Here is an 18,069-nt window from a genome sequence, read left to right on the forward strand (position 1 = left end):
AGACTGGCCCTGGGCCAGTTCCAAGGAAATAAGCTCTGAGCCCTTAGAATATTCTGCCTGGTAAGAGTGCTTCTGTATGCCCTAAGTCTTGGGCCATGCAATACCACTTTGCTCAGGCAGTTTATGCTAACAAATGTGATGTATGGTGAAACCATTTTTGCTCTGGGAGGCTGGATTCTGAGTAGCTGAGGTCAATTCATAAAGGTGCAACATGCCTTTGTAACTGATCCCTCATAAAAACCCTGAACACCCAGGCTCAGGTGAGCTTCTCTGGTTGGCAACACTTTGCCTGTGCTGTCCCACATCACTGCTGGGAAAATTAAGTGTGTCCATAGGACTCTACTGACAAGACACCTGCAAACTTGTGCCCATCTCCTGGACTTTGCCCGATGAGCCTTTGCCATTTGGTGATTTTATTCTGTACCCTTTTGCTATAATAAACTATAACTGTGAGTATAACAGCTTTCTGAGCCCTGTGATTCCTTCTAGCAAACCACTGAGCCTGACAGTAGTCTTCAGGACCCAAGCATATTATCAAGTTCAATCCTGAAAACCTTGCAATATTACCGCCATCTCACAGATGATAAAATCAAGACTTTTCAAAGAGGTTAAGTCATTTGGTTATTTAAAAGGAAACCAAATCAATCTGTCCATTCTGTTATACTGCACTGTAATGTTATGAGTTACAAAGAATGTTTAAAATAATCTTATAACTTTGGGGTGCCTGGGTGGCTCAGTCGGTTATGCATCAACTTCGACTCAGGTCGTGATCTCACGGTTCCTGAGTTCGAGCCCCCACATCAGGATCTCTGCTGTTGTCTCCTTCTCTCTCTGCCCCTCCCCAGCTCGTGCACTGTCTCTCTCTCTCTCTCAAAAATAAACATTTAAAAAAATAATAATCTTATAACTCAACCAACACTGGAAATATTTCCTTTGGAAACTATAAAATGCAATTTCATAAACCCTGAAAAATATTTAGACTACAATTAATCTGTAAACATGGTCCAATTTAAAGCTGGACTTACAAGAATTGTATGTATATCTGTGGTGGTTCTAAAAGCCATAATCATTAGTTTTTTAAACTATGAGGTGTCCCTCACCTGCCTACTCCTCCTGCCCACAAAAACTTTCCAGTGCGATGAAGTTCTCATTACTTTCTATCTTTGAGAACTGTGTGCCTGTGCATGTGTATGTGCATGTTGTGGGTGGGGAGGTGGTTAGGGAGAAAGAAGTAGGTATATTATTATTTTCTTAATGTCTGCAAATGCAATTTAGGTTATTTTTGTATGTTTAGGAGGAAAACTTAAAACGCATTGTAACTTCAACGTGTTGCAGGTATGTGCACACAAATGTCTGTGGGGGCATCCGTGCATCACGTGTGCAAGAGAGACAACAACGTACACATTTCAAATATGTTTTGTGTTTACGCTCAGTATTCAGCCACAGAAGTATCTGATGGCACCAACTCCTACTTGATTTTATTTGAAAAGTTCACCGGCATTATGTATTTCTATGGCAACTAAAAAATTAACAGGCATAGAATTTCTGTAATAGTTGTTAGTATTTCTTGGAATACTGATTATTTATTGCTTAGTATACTTAGAAAAAACTGATAGAAACATAATTTAAAATGGTGACTGTCTGCTATGTAATTAGCTGCATACTAAATCCATAATATAGGCTATGCATTTTAGTTTTATGCCAAGGCACTTTTATTTAATAAAAATCGTTAATTTTATATTTTCCTAATTCAAATTTACATGCCTGTATCATGTAAAAAGAAGTTCTTAAACTTTCTACAGATCAGAATCCTTATTTAGAAGTTGAAAAAGTCTTGGCAAGCACCTGACTTTTTTTTTTTTTCTGGCTATTTAATAGACTTTCATTTTTAGAGCAGTTTGGAGACAGCACAATTGAGCAAAGAGTACAGAGATTTCCCATATACCCTCTATCCCCCATATGCAGAGCCTCCCCCATGATCAACAGCCCCCACCAGGGTGGTACATTTGTTACTAATGACGAACCCACAGTGACAGATCATTATCACCAAGAGTCCATAGTTTACCCTTGGGCTCACTCTTGGTGTTGTACATTCTATGCATTTGTAAAAATGTATAATGACATGTATGCACCATTGTTATTTTTCGTGCCCTAAAAACACTCTCTGTTCTGCCTATTCATTATTTCCTGTAACCCCTGGCAACCGCTGATATTTTCACTGTCTCCATATTTTTGCCTTTTCAAGCATGCCATTTAGATGGAATCATACAGTATGCAGCCTTTCGGATTGGTCTTGTTCACTTAGTCATAGGAATTATTTCCTCCATGTCTTGTCAAGGCTTGGTAGCTCATTCCTTTTTAGTGCTAAATAATATTCCATTGTCTGTATGTATCACAGTTGATTTATCCATTCACCAACTGAAGGACACCTTAGATGCTTCCGGGTTTTGGCAGTTTTGAATAAAGCTGCTATAAATATCCATGTGAGGGTTTTGTGTAAACTTAAGTTTTCAACCCCTTTGGGTAAATACAGAGGAGTGTGACTGCTGGACACTGTGGTAAGAACATCTTTATTCTTGTAAGAAACTGCCAAACTGTCTTCTTTTTTTTATTATTATTATTTTTAATGGCTATTTATTTTTGAGAGATCACGAACTGGGGAGGGGCAGAGAGAGAGGGAGTCACAGAATCCGAAGCAGGCTCCAGGCTCTGAGCTGTCGGCACAGAGCCCGAGACGGGGCTCGAACTCACAAACCAAGAGATCATGGCCTGAACTGAAGTCAAGAGTTGGATGCTTAACTAACTGAGCCACCCAGGCACCCCTGACAAAATGTCTTCTAATGACAGGACAATTCTGCATTTCCACTGTCAATGAATCAAGGCTTCCTGTTGCTTCCCATCTTCACCAGCATCTGGTGTTTTCAATGTTCTGAATTTTGGCCATTCTAATAGGTATGTAATGGTAAGTACCTGTATTTTCATTTAAAAGTGCGTCTGAAATGTAACATTTCCGAGAATGTACCCCAAAGACAGGAAATGTCACACTTCTGTTTTAAAAAAAAGCTTCTGCAAAACTCCTGCCCTAAGTAGATTTTTCCATGCCAATTACCTACAGCTGGAAAGGATTTCGTGTATGTTGGACATCAAGAATTGAGAATACTGGAAATTTAACTTTTTTTAAACGTTTACTTATTATCGAGAGACAGAGAGAGACAGAGCATCAACATGGGAGGGTCAGAGAGAGGGGGAGACACAGAATCTGAAGCAGGGTCCATCCGGGCTCCAAGCTGTCAGCACAGAGCCCGACACAGAGCTCAAACTTACAAACCGTGAGATCATGACCTGAGCCGAAGTCGGACACTTAACCGACTGAGCCACCCAGGCGCCCCGAGAACACTGGAAATTTTAAATCAATGACATAGGAAGTCAACACAGAAAGCTCATATTAAATCAAAATGGGGATGGGGATAAAAGAAATGGGTGAAGGGGATCAAAAGGTACAAATTTCTAGTTCTAATTAAGTCATGGGGACATAATGTACAGCATGGTGACTACAGTTAATAACACTGTATTGCATATTTAAAAGTTGCTAGGAGAGTAGATCTTAAAAGTCCTTCTCACAAGAAAGAAAATTTTCTAACTACGTGTGGTGACAGATGTTCATCAGGCATATTGTGGTGATCATTCCATACTACATGCAAATATCGAATCATGCTGTACACCTGAAGCTAATACGATGCTGTATGTCAATTATACTTCATCTTAAAAAGAAAACCAAACTAGTATGATTTTTAAAAAATGAAGTTTAAAATCTTTCTTGGTTGGGGTGCCTGGGTGGCTCCACTGGTTAAGTGGCCGACTTTGGCTCAGGTCACGATCTCACGTTGGTGAGCTCGAGCCCTGCATTGGGCTCTTTGCTGTCAGCCCAGAACCTGCTTCGGATCCTCTGTCCTCCTCTCTCTCTGCCCCTCCCCTACTTGTGTTCTGTCTCTCTCAAAATAAATAAATAAACTTTTTAAAAAATAAAATAAAATCTTTCTTGGTCCAAATTTTATCATTTGGGCGTCACATTCAGCCAAGAATATGCAATTCTCATATTAATTGAATTAATTAAATCACCATTCTAGGCTGGTTTTCCCATAAGGATGGACTGCTCCAAAAAGAATCAGGAAAGATTCTGGCTCACAGTGAATTATTCAAACTTTTTTCCTAGCTAACTAAAAATGAATTTGACCATTCACTAGAGAAATCATATCAAATTCTGTGGTGATAATAAAGTGATGACTGCTTGACAGCTAGAGGGCCTTTTTTTTTTTTTTTTTTTTTTTTCAGGTCTAGCTGTGGTGCATTTTAATGAGAAATGATGACAGCAGCAGCTTCTACCTTATGAAGTGGATCTTAACATCCTGCTTAGATCTTCACCATAACAATATCTAAGACTTTGTTCTTAAGAAGATCAATGCCACAGAAACATACAGACTGACAAATGTATTATCACAACCATGAATTCACTCAGTTGAGATTCTGCGTACTGACTTCAAACGAAAAACCTAGAATTTACTGGATTCCCAGTATCTGTGAGGTTCCACTGGCTTCCCTGAATCACCACAGCTATGGACTTTTCATGTAAGAATGAGTCTACTGTTAACATGCATCATTTAAAATATACACCTGGCCCTGAGTCCACAGGAGTACACTTTAAAGCATTGGCTTCATTCTCCATTCATGCATTACCGAAAGTAAGGTGACTTCCTAAAGTTTAATGGCTGACACTGTCTGAAAAATTAAAAGAGTCTGCTTTGTTTCCTGACTAATGCTGGAAAAACTCTGAGAAAGATTTTAAAACCCCTTCAGTAAATTTCTCATTTGGTCACTGGGTGGAAATTGTATAAAATATTTTCATTGATTTCTAGATGTAATTTATCAAAAAAAAAAAAAAAGAAAGAAAGAAAGAAAGAAAGAAAGAAAGAAAGAAAGAAAGAAAGAAAGAAAGAAAGAAAGAAACATTTAGATAAATTCCAGATTTCCCTTACCATGAATTTCTCCAAAAGTATATACTCCACCAAAGACTGCTCACTAAGAAGCCCTACTGCAGTCAAAGTGGCAGAATTCAAGAGGATATAATGAGTACTCCTGCTACACAAAAATCATTATTTATCTCAAACACTTCCTTATGAGGCTGACTTCTAATCCTGCACCAGACTGGGTCCTGCTGGCTTCAAGGCTGTGAAGAAGAATAGTTGAAAGCCCTTATAAATGGATTCAACATGACTGAGGACAAAGTGACAAACACAGAGAAATAAACCCTCATACAAAACAGTGAGTGGCACGAAATGCCAAATGCCTTTAACCAAAACTTTCCTGGTCATAAAGCAAGTTTTATAAAAATCACCGAAAATAAATTCTTCAGGGCTCAATGTGAATCGGCAATTTCTATTTCTACTATACTGCTGTTTACTCAAAAACTATTCTTAATGACTAAGACTCAGAGTTTGCCAAAGTGTTTTCCACAAAACAACTCTCTCAAGACGTTCCAGATCTGTGCTCAAATAAGTCTGAGAAAGCCTGAAGACTTCATTCACCTCTTGGATATGCATAATGTACAGTAATATATAAAAAGCTCTAAAATGCCAACCATTAGAAAGGTTTAATATTGTTTATCTCAGCATTTCCCAGACATATTTGGCCATACACCTAACACCTAATTAAACAGTTTGGGAATGTTATCACATAATGTAAGAAAAATATTACTGTCGTTTAAGAAGTAGTAGGAAAGGGGCGCCTGGGTGGCTCACTTGGTTAAGCGTCTGACTCTTGATTTCAGCTCAGGTCATGACCTCATGGTTCGTGGGATCAAGCCCCACGCCGGGCTCTGTGCTGACAGCTCAGATCTGCTTGGGATTCTTTCACTTCCTTTCTCTCTGTCTCTCCCCTCCCCTCAAAATAAATAACTTTTTTTTTTTAATGAAATAATAGGAAATATTTATTGTATTCTAGGCACTCTGCTGGGAACCAGAATTCTAGTCTTTAAACAGAATATTGATTTTTTGTGACTTTTTTCTTTATTTGACTTACTTTCTCTCTTTGACACAGCTCTGTCCTTAACAGCATTTTTGTTGTTTTCCAATTCTGTCTGAACTTTTTTCTTCATAGCTGTGAAAGCCTAACAAATGTAAAGTAGTTACGTTGAGTCTCTGGCTCCAATCTACACTTTGTGTACAGTAAATATTCTATAAGTGATTCTTGGATTCCTGGAATAACAACCTATACTTGTTTTTTAAACAAAACAATGATGAAAACCCAAATAACTACAGCACTTCTGAGTTGGTTGACAAATCCTAAGGACACTTGCAGGCCATGAGTAAGATCTTTTCCATCTACATTTCAAAATGTTCAGAAAGAAACCCTCTTGGGGAAAGTCTGTTAGCAGCTAGCTTTCTGCTACTTCCTATACAGAGAAAATTGATCAGACTGCACAAAGGTTTAAGTGGATGATTCCCTTTTAAATTTAACATTCTGCTTTGGCATCCCTCCCCCTCCCACCACCATTAATACCAAGAAGGTGTCAGCCATAAACTGGGATGTCACTGATATGCAAATGAACTACACCCAAAACTTGTTGTTGCCATTACTCTGTAATGAACCGAGAACTACCCAGAACTATTCATATTCTCATCCCATCCTCCTCAGATCTCACTTTGTCTTATTCTGTTTGTCCTACTCATGATCTTACTCTATCCCCTTCTTGACCATAAATTCATCATATATTTTCACAGAGACGCCACCTGTGGTCAAAGAAAAGATTAAATGAACTGGCATTGGTGATAATAAAAATCATGAACATGATATCCAAAGCAAGCGTATTTTGTGACACAGAATCTATCAATCAATAAACCTTCAACAGCTGTGCATGCTTAATGCACTAAATACAACCTGCTGTTGAATGGAGAGACCAGGTCAATAAACAAACAGTGGAAGCCTAAGAAATGCATACGACTGGATAGGAAGGTTGCCCTAGAAAGCCAAGAATGGGGGCTTAAATTTGATATGGAGAAAACCCTGGTCACATTTGAAGGCTTCCATGCAGAAAAAATGCTACGGTTAAATTCATACTTAAAAGAGTTCAGGTATCAATGAACTGGATGGGTGAGGGGCTGTTAATCTAGAATTTTTAAACACTGGGTTAAAGTGACTCACGTAAGTCAAGGTGATCACAGCCGGGACCAAATGTGGACCCTGGGAAGGATGAAGATGACCACAGTGATTTCAAAGGAAGAGTCAGCAGAGGAGCATATGAAGCGGAAAGAAATGAAGAGGAAGGTGAGACACATGAGACCTGAGGTTCAAATGATGTGATACCAGGGAAAGGCTGGGAAGGGAAGCTTCTTTTAACGAGGAAATCACGAGTTGTTCTGATAGGCTGGGTTGAGTGTCCACCATTTAAGTGAGACAATTGAACAGAAAACCTAAATTATGTCACAATAAAATAGGAATGACAAGCCTTATTTTGTTAATAAAAGCCTATTTCTTATTAGCGTTTCCTGGGGGTACATGGAAAATAAGATTTCAAAAATTTAGAGAATGAAAAAGAAAGATTACACGCCAATAACTTTACAATTCCACACTAAGTCAGTGGCAGCTGTCTTAAAGCAAGATTTATCAACTACAGCACAATCTATCCAACAGCAAATCTGTGCAGAGAATTACAAAATATTTTTAGGACTGATAAATTTTCACTTATATGTATTTTTCAAAATGCTGCCGAGAGAAATGATGGGGAATTTAAACGGATCAGCCCAATATTTGTGTAAGGATTCCACAGCCAATGTACATAATTTTCTCACTGTTAATGCTCAGCGCTGGGCTCGGGTACTTCCCTTGCCAACCAGTGGAATGTTCAGTACTGCCCCTGGCTGACATCCCACTAAGCAATCCTTCCCCAACCTCAAACATTCCCAACTATCCTAGTCATGCCAATTCAACCAATACCCCTCAACCTTACATAAACATTGACTTACACTGAAATATATCCCTACTCTGCTTCATACTAACTGTAGGCTATTTAAATGGCCTAAGCCTAAGTTTCTTTAGCTATAAAATGTAAAATAGCTGACAAAATACCTACTCGTCTTTGTTGCAAACATAGGATGTACAGTAGGCAAAAGGCATAGCAGAGACTGTGACCAAAAAGATGATTAAGAGTATTATCTTGACCCGTGAAGTAAATGGGGTTTAAATATTTTAATATGTAAGTTTCAATGAAGTTAAATTCGTGTTAAAAATTGGTGGCTATTTTAGGTCAGTGGTTTTGAAATTCATTTAACAATGAAAGTTTTTTTCAAAAAAACCGTACACAGAAAAGAGCCAAAGCAGCTATAGTCTACAAAGGGATGAGAGAGCCCAGATCTCATTCCCTCACTCGGCTTCCTTTGCACTCCCTTCCACCAGGCACCCCAATTTCCAATGTCTGTTCTCAGGGCTCCAAGGAACACACTATAAAAAATAGCAACTGATACAGCATAAGATTATGGGAAGCAAGTCCCCATTGCCAAGAGGAATGTGGTAATTTCTGATTTTAAAAAATGATCATTCTTTCCCTTATGACATCTTAAGGAGCACTTGATAGTTTCAAAATAATTGTATATTTCAAGATTTCTAGAGTGAGTATGTAATTCTTTCACAATGAAATTGATTAATCTTTTTCAGATGATCTTTTTCTACTTTGCCACCCTCCCAATGTCCCCATTCCTGCACACCTTTGTACATTCCTCCTTTCTAAGAAAGTCAAAACAAATGCACTTTTGCAATCAAGTAGCTTGTCTCTCTCCATGACACCCCATGAGTAAGAAATTCAACACTGGGAGCCCAGGTGATTTAGGGCCCCCAGAAAATTTGCTTGATCACCAAAGTGCTATTGATTTTTTAAACTGAAATTAAATACTTTTAAGAGTCCAAACTCTCCAGTGTGCCAGTCTTCATAACTCTCTTCAAATGTTAAGCCACTGCATTATCTTCCTGTCCCCTGAAAGCATTTGAGCATGCCACAGGGCTTATAACTTGGCAAGGCAACTTTTGGATTCTTAAGAGAGTCCACTGCAAGTGACATTACCAGATTTGGGGCTTTTTGAAGTATGTGATTATCTCTATACCTAGTCATTTAGTTAGGAAATTGCTCCCCACCTGCCAAAAGACCTTTTAGCATTCCTATAATGATTGATTCAATATCTACTTGTTCAGAAAACATAGTGTACTAAGCAGTGAGCTAGGGGCAAGGGAAAAATGCAGTGAATAGGACAGGCCCTACCTCCCAGAGGCTCAAGGTCAGACAGACGATCAAGTAAACTCAGGTGCTAACAACACAATGTGACAACATGGTTTTAGAAGTATCTAGCAGTGGGGCACCTGGGTGGCTCCGTCAGTTAAGCACCCAACTCTTGACTTCGGCTCAGGTCATGCTCTCACTGTTCATGAAATCGAGTCCCATGTCAGGCTCCGCTCTGACAGTGCAGAACTTGCTGATGATTCTGTCCCTCCTCTCTCTCTGTCCCTCCCCTATTCATGCGCGCACTCTCTCTCTCTCAAAATAAATAAATAAACAAACAAATAAATAAATAAATAAATAAATAAATATGAAAACAAAAAAACTAAAAGAATAATACAGGGACAGGCAAGGGGATGCCAGGAAAGGCTTCTCAGAGGGGAATTTGGCTTAGCAAAGATCCAACAATGAATGCGGGGAAGGGGTGGGAAGACAGGGTGTAGACGGGTGTTCTGCAGCACGTGCAAAGGCACAGGAGAAAGAAGAGGTAGCATGTGATTGGAGGGATTGCTGACACTATTGTTAGTGTTACACGTGATGTTCTAAAACATTTACGTGAACAGAAAATCCTAAAAGATGGGGCGGGGGGCGGGACACACTTCCAAAGATGCCACTCTACCAATGACCACGTGAGAGAGTGTCTGTCCCTACAATAAAAGGTATATGGGTATATATATACATATATACACTATATATATGTATATACACTCTGCACATTCTGCCAGATACTAAGTTTCTAACTTATTAGTAATTTCTAATATTAGATTTCTTGTCCTGCAGTCATACTCCTTGATTAGAAAACTCCGTTTAACAAACATTTCTGTATTCTCGTGTCCTTTCTAAAAGGAAGACATTGTTACATTCTTGGGTGAAAAAAACAGTGAGGTCTCAAAAGAGTATAATACAATCTGGATGTATATACTTTACATGAATACAGACATAAAAACTTCTGAAAGAATAAACTCTAATACTTTAATAGAAGATGGAAAAATCGTGTATTTCTTTTTGTTTTTTGTTGGCTTATCTCTTCTTTTCAATTTTTTTTTTTTTTTTTTTTTTTACTATCAACACTATTTGTGTATTTTTAAAATCTCAGTTGTATCCTCACAATACTTTCCTTGCTGGAAGCTCACAATCAGGGAAACCCCCAGGGACCCCCCAGGGTCCACGGCCAGGCCCATCGGGCTCACTTGCCCAATCCCTGTCTTTCTTGACTCAGCCTGCTCTCCCGTCTCTAGTAGCTGTCACTACCCACTTTACCCTTTCTGTGTCACCTACCACTAACTGCGTGACCGATGGCAAGTGAGATGAAGGACCAGAAGAACCCCAAACCTTTGTGGGTCTTAAGGATTTTATTGTCCATCGATCAGGGAGAAAGGAGGAGGCAGGAGATCAGAAGCATGACAAGTATGGGGAAGGAATGACTTTTGCATAAACTTCCAAACTGTCTAGAGTTGAGGCCAGACGCTGGCACACCCCTGAAACCAGCAGCAGTGCCGAGAAGGTGCCCGTGGCAGGCCCTGAACCACTGACGGCTGTGAAGTTCCTCTAAGGAACCCGGGAATCAGAGGTGTTACAAGGAGCATTGCTAGAATAAAGTGATCTAGGCTGCATACATACCATATGTTTTCAAGCACTTGAAGATGGTACTAATAACCAAATTCGTAACATTTAACACCTCCTTTCTCATTATTTCTCAATGAAATGACACTAAAACTATCACTCGCAAATAAGTATCCACAGAATCTTTCAATGTTAAAGCGTCCCCATGGTCAAGGAGGCCGAGAAAACTACTGTAGCGCAGGTTTTGGTGTGACAGAACAGGGTTTACTCCGTAGCTTCTTCACCAAACTGAGTACATCTCAGCATGTTTCTTAAACTCTCTAAGCCTCAGTTTGTACATCTGAAAGTGAGAAGAAGAATTCCTTGTACCTTCCCATGAGGCAAAACTAACTGAACTCGGTCTCCCAGCTGACCATCGGCTCTCCCTAATTCCTCACCGAAAGTCGACCGACGCAGCAGAAGGGCAAATGTTAACGGGCACTTCAACCTCCACACGAAAGGCCAATTCACTAGGCCACTGGCCAGCCCAGACACAGCTGCCTCTGGGCATTTCCTCTTATCCACAGAAACATAAAACATACACATGTAACAAAAGTTCTCAATAGTATTTCTTTATTTGAATAGTAGCATGTAAGGTCAACCTTTGCCTTTAGAACAAAGTGTAACTTGTTCTTAGAATGTGTGACAAAGAGACAATGGCTTAATTTATCTACAACCTGAACTGAAAATTATTCTTTAAATATGTCCTCAATGGTTTAGAGAAAATGATAAAGAATTCAAGATAATCATGTACTATCTCTCCTTAAGATTCCCACCTCCTTTGATGGTGAAGTAAGTCTAGCTTACCTGAAAGGACACTCTTAATGGAATATCAGAAGTTGATAAGCACTTTAAATCAAAACAGCGAGATTTAAAAAATTTTAAATGCCCAACTGACATGCCACAATGAGAAATACATAGTATCAGATTCTAATGTAGTTAATGAAAACAATGCATTTTTCTCTTCAGGAAAAAAATGTCTTCTTTGCCATTAGCTATAAATCCATAAAGGATTATCATGAAAGGGATTATGATTATTATACTAAAGCAACCTTTTATATATTGTTTTGGAGAACAAGCTTTTGGGGAGACAAAGCAATCACACCAACAGTCCCAAAGAGTTATTTTTCTTCTTTAACAGACGGTATGTTCTGCAAGACAGACACAAGTCCCAGGTATTTAAATCAGAGACAGAAGAAAATACTATCCCTTAATACGATTACATAGAAAAGGAAACCTCTCTTACTTGAAGAGCAACCGTGGTACTGGTTCCTACAGTGAAAACTGATGTTATCTTAATTAGTTAATTATTCATCCCAACCCCCCTGGCTTTGCTCCTGGAGGCATTCATACCTTCTCCACCTCTTGCTGTGTTAACACCAGTTCAATAATTTGCTGATAAAGAATCTTACTGCAGCATCTAACAGATCTTAGAGATTAAGTGTCTGGCTCACTCCCTCATTGTACAGGTAAGTAAACTGAGCCCAAAAGAACTCAAGTATCTTACTGAAAATAAGCTAGTTATTTGAAAAACCGACCCACAGCATTCCCCAGGCCTCACCTCTCCCTGGGTGAACAACCTAACTGTGAAACTGACTACTCAAGTAGATATCTACCTGAATAGATATCTGGGAGAGAATGGGAGAGAATGTGTTCAATGGGCCACACAGCGTATTTTAACTGCTAAAATAATCCAAAAGGATATACACCAACCTCCTTGGGACAGTCAGTGCAGGAGCAGCATTAATTCAGCTGAATCTCCTCTCGATTATTCTTTTTATTCATAATTACAAAGATGACAGCACCCCAATACATTAAGAAGTATGGTAATTTTATTCTCTCGCAGTAAGTACACATGTTATATGTGTTCTATTTTCAACTAGTTAATCAAATCAATACACCAATCCTGAGGCTTAGGCTGTACATATGGGAAATGTGATAACCATCTTAATTAAAGCTTTTTTGATATTTAGACTTCAGCACAGATCCTAAGCATTTTAAAGATTCACATTAATTCCAACCTTAAAAAAATGTATTTACAGAGGAAAGCTTCTTTTGCAATTTGTATGTTCATAAACATTTCCATTAGCTAAGCGACATTTTGGAATGTGATCAAATGATACTGCGTGTCATGTCCTAACAGCAAGGCTAAATCTCTGACAGTTCTCACATGTGGCCACTGCTCTTTTAAACCTGTGTCCCAGAAAATCCTAACTTAACAAGTGAAGACAGCAAGTCACATTTTAATGGCTACCTTTCATTGTAACTCTACTTCCTAAATACAAAATTGGAATTGGACTTCTCTCACACTGTTAACAATCTGTTACTAATATAGGCATCTGTCCTACCTCCCCCTTGAGAGAGAAGTGATACACTCCAGCTACAAAGAACTTCCAAATTCTTTCCAGAACTAAATGTGAAAAACAAAATACCACTCCTTAAAAAAAAAAAAAAAAAAAAAAAAAAGGTATGGAGAATTGGGAGACTGAATATTTATGTCAACCTTCAGAAAATATGGAAACATGCAGCCCCAACTCACCAGGAAAATTATTATTTGTGATCGAACTACTTTGTGACATCTTTCATCTTTTATGTATTTCACTTCATACCTAGTATTCCGGTTCTGCACCCGCTTAACTCCATCAACCCCCAAACGTCTCAAGAAGCTACTACAAGCAGAACATGAACAGTGCAAGAGTTCTGCTCATTGCCTGTGGCGTGATCTTAGACACACTTGAATCGGGCATATTTATTTCCCCTCTGTTATTTAAAACGGAGGGACCTCAAGTTCGGGATGTGGCTAAAGGACAGCAACAAGAAAAAAAAAAAAAAAAAAATACCCAAACAAGGAACATGCTAAGAACAAAGGAAACACAAGCCTGTGAACAGGAAATGAAGCAACTCTATACACACAAATACCTTTTGGGGCCGCCAACGTAGGTGAAAGTAAAGGTGGAGTCTGAGTATCTGAAATCTGAAACGGAAAAGTCCTGTTAAAAGCTACCCCTTAACTGGGTTTTTAACCCCGGTCAGGACTTGGGCCCCTATTTAGTGGAGCCAGGGGAAGGCCTGGCGGGGCGGCAGGCGTGGGCTGGAGAGCCGCGCGGTCCCCTCTCCGCGCCACGCCGAAGGGGATGCTGCTCACCCCGGGCCAGGTGCCGCGGGAGGCCGCCCCCCGCAACAAGTGCCGGGTGCCATGGCAACGGCGGGAATTTCCCGGTAGGGGCGGCCGGAAGCTGCCCCCGCGGAGCTCGCGGCTGAGAAAGCAAAATCCGATCCCTCTCCCGGGGGAGCAAAATGGACGAAAGGCGACCCCCAGGCAGGGGAGCAGGGCGCCTCGGAAACCCCGGGCGTCCCTTCTCTTTCCGGGGCAACGCGCTGCCAGTCGGTGGGGACTAGCTGGAGCTGAAGGCGGGGAGACCCGGCCAGCGCTGCCCCCCGGGGGCCTCGGCGCCGGGCGCAGCCAGCCAGCGCAGCGTAGCGCAGCGCAGCGGGCTCCATTCCCGGCCGCCGCCGCTCAGCCCATTGCGCAAACCCGCGGGTCCTCCCCTCCCGGCTCGGCCGCCGCTGCCGAAAGCCCGGAGGCGGGCTGGGACGCTCCGGGCATCCACAAGGGGGTAAAAAGACCACGCACGGCCCCTCTGGCTAGACCCCGGCTCGGGCCACGGTGGTTCTGCCCCCAGAGCTGGTGGCCGCCCCAGACTGGGCGGGGGGGGGGGGGGGGGGAGGGGAGTAGGGGAGAGGCTGGCGCCCCCTCCCCCTTTTGGCTGCCGCTCCGCTGCAGCAGCTGTTGCCAAATGAACCCCGGAACAGGGACGTGCAACCCACCCCCAGCCCGAGCCACACACGTCGCGGTCAGAAAACTGGGAAGGGGGGCGGCGGGCGGGCAAGGGAAGCTGGCTCTGGGTCTGAGGCTCCGGAAAGGCGAGAACTCACCTGCAAACAGGCAGTCCTTCTCGGCTCTGGACTTCTGGATCACGACGTCGATATCCTTCTGAATTCGCTCTTGCCTTGAACACATCCCCATTAAATAAATCCCTGGAAAAGAAGCAGCCGCTATTTCCACCCCACCCCACCCCCCTCGCACGCTTCCAGCTTTCGCAAATATTCAGTTAAAAATGAAACCTCTGGCCGAGGCAGGGGCTGAAGGCGAAGTGGTTTCGGAAGTGATCCTGGGTGAGAGAGGAGGAGGTGGTGGAGGAGGAGGAGGAGGGGGAGGTCGGCTTTGCATTCCCAGATGTGACCGCCCAGCTGCTGCTCGCCACTGCTGGATTCCAATTTCCTCCCCTCCTGACAATGGATGGTGATGACACCGAGTCTCACTTTCTCCCTCCCCCGCCCGGACCAACGGCCGTGGGGGGCCGAAGGTGCTGGAGACGGCCGGAGGGCGATCACCGGCGGGGCGGCGGGCGCCGGCGAGGGGCGAGCCCCGCTCCGCCTCACGCGCGCACACCCCTCGCGGCCCGCACGCCGGCCTTCCACACCCGCGCACACTCGCGCCCGCGGGCGGCGGCGGCCGTGCCGAGGCTGCTGCTGCAGCGCCGCCCGCTGCAGACCCTCCCGCGCCCAGTCACCGGGTCCCGGCCGCCGGGGTGTGAATAGTATCCGCCATCCCCGGCGCAGGCTGGGCGTCCCCGCCCCGGCCGCCGCTCGCGCCGGGGACTGAGTGGGAATGTAGGTAGTGAAGACTCCCCGGGGCTCCCAGCCTGCCCCCCCCCTTCCACCACTTTTATGAATTCGACTCCACTTTCGGAAGGGATTATGAGTCATATGGAAAACCCAAACCGGAGTGGCTGGGAGGGAGGGGAAAGGGAAAAGAAAAATCTTTAAAAATCGAAAATAAATAAATAAAACGAACAAATCTTTCCTTCTTGCCCCATCAGGCAAGATGGAAAAAGCCTTGACACGCCTCCAGACATACACCTTCCCGTGCCCTCCCTGCCGGAGTCTTTTTCTCCCAGATGGAAATAGTTCAGCCCCTTTGGGACACCCTTTAGGAAATGCAGCCCCTTTCGAGGGACTTCCTCTACTTCCAAACACTCACCAGCTCTTCCCTCCTAGGGATTTCCGTCCACAAAAAATTGGCAGAGGCAACGAGCACGTGCCAGGGTCTCCCTAGAAGATGGATATCTGGCTTGTTTTAAAAAGCCACTCCTTTGCCGGTCAGGGGAAAGCTCCTACAATCTTGTTGTCTGGTTTAGAAGTGAGATACTGCTCTGATCCTTACTCCCTGTTCTACCTAAGGACACGGCAGGGCTGATGTAGCCGTCCTGCCTCTATATTGCCATACGCCCTAGGACGGGCCTCCAATGGCACTTTTCTTGTTGTTTTGTCCTCCACCGAGAAGGCTTCCCTGAGCAGACCATGTCTCAGCTGGTTCTGAATTCCCAGGGCCTGGTGCAGTGCCTGAAATACAGGAGGCAGGCCTAAGTGTTGGTTGAATGCATGAACGGTGGTTCCTTGCAGCCTCTTTTCTTTACGTGTAACACAATCTTAGCCAACTTCCTTATCAGCATAAGTATGCAGGAGTTGACAAACTGCCTCAGACCCTTAATCAGTCCAATTTGGATTCTGATTAAGCGGCAACATGATGCTTAGGAGAATTAGAAATCGCTATCACCCCTGACAGAACCTTAAGATTCCAGAGACAAATGCAATGAGAAATCATATGTTCCAGTGTTGCAAATCCTTTATCCTGCAGAAAAGAAAACATGAAATGATTTGTCAAACAGCCTAGAACACATCACATTCATCATGAATTATAAGAGGAAATGTTCCTCTGCACTCAGGACCACTGCCATCTTTGATGTCAAAGTCACAATGCAGTACATTTTCTGCTCAGACCTGTCCTGAAACTTCCAGCGTAGGGCAGGGTAGGGCAGGGCAGGTTCATGTTCTTCCTGGGCGTGTAGGCCCCTTGGCTACCAAAAGCACTTCCTTCTTTTCCACAGGGTATCACTTGTACTTCCCCCTATCATTCTGTGCTCTCACTTCTCTACAAAGCTTAAGATCTATCAACGCCCCCAAATTTATTTGATGGTTATCTCTTCATCCACGAAGCTCGCGTTCTCCAAGGAAAACCCTTACTACAAATAAATTTGAAATAGTCTTAAACCTACCTGATGTTTTTTGTCTGGATCACTTCTTGGTTTACTACTCCCTTCAAAAAATAGGGCTTCTTATGATTTGTCCTATATTTGATTTTCTTTTCAAGCCTCACAGGCTGCCCTGTTTTTGTTAAACAAAACTGACCTCACTCTGTTCATGCCCTTAAGGTGTGATATATTTAAATATTTTTAAATGTTAAGGGATAAGATTAAAAAAAAAAAACTTTCTTTCGTGGCATGCATTGTTGCAAGAGAAGTTTCTCCAATAAAAACCATGCAAAGCATCAGTGTTCCATACTAGATCTTTATGGCATAATTATTTCAAACTCTGCCCACAGCCAATATCTCATTTACCTGACCTCATCTCAGACTCTCATTTAAAATTTAGCTTATTTTACAGTGATTAAAAACTATATGCATGTTTGAGATGAGGAGGTTATATCCCTGCCTTAACCACTCCTGTGTGCACACACATACTCACATGCATTCAGGAACACATCACATAATAGGGCCCTTAATCAGTTTGTTAAATAAATAAAAATCATTCACAATGAGAGAGAACTCTGGTAGTGTGCTATAGTAAATTCAAGATAATAATCAATACGTTGGATGATTGGGTCTAGTCAGAAAAGTCCTACCAGGTTAGAAAAACAATCGCAAGCCAAAAAACAAAATTTATTAGAGGAAAAATGTAAATTTTTCACCTATACTAAAAGACCTAGAAGCATAAGGCAATGGAAATGTAGCATTAAGTTCAATGGTCGTGACATAGTTACTAATAAGTCACACATATCCAGAGGTTATGAGAACAGCCTGACATTGCTCTATATGCTTTACATAGATTAACTCATTTAATATTCACAATACTCCTAGATGGTAGCTGTTCCTATAATTCTTCACATTTTACAAAAGAGAAAACTGAGGCACAAAGGAGTTGATTAACTTCTTGAAGCAGGGACATAGACTGCAGTTAACTTTTTCCTTTCTCCAAAACGTTCAGCAGTTGAGCTGAACTTTGAGAAAAATAAATGTTCAGAAGTC

At 42.1% G+C, this 18,069-nt stretch overlaps 1 protein-coding gene across 1 annotated transcript in view; it reads right to left on the reverse strand.

The window, feature by feature from the left end:
- PARP8 (poly(ADP-ribose) polymerase family member 8) overlaps positions 1-15,404 on the reverse strand; it is a 174,372-nt gene extending 158,968 nt beyond the window's left edge. Inside the window, exons 1-3 of the mRNA XM_042950221.1 lie at positions 15,047-15,404; positions 14,858-14,959; positions 13,841-13,895 (exon numbers count right to left, since the gene is read on the reverse strand). Of these exons, the coding sequence (XP_042806155.1) occupies positions 13,841-13,895; positions 14,858-14,959; positions 15,047-15,152 (263 nt within the window). The 5' untranslated portion in view covers positions 15,153-15,404. The remainder of the gene's footprint in view (positions 1-13,840; positions 13,896-14,857; positions 14,960-15,046) is intronic.
- Positions 15,405-18,069: the final 2,665 nt, after the last annotated feature.

This window comes from Panthera leo, chromosome A1, assembly GCF_018350215.1.
Source record: "Panthera leo isolate Ple1 chromosome A1, P.leo_Ple1_pat1.1, whole genome shotgun sequence".
Classification (NCBI taxonomy): domain Eukaryota; kingdom Metazoa; phylum Chordata; class Mammalia; order Carnivora; family Felidae; genus Panthera; species Panthera leo.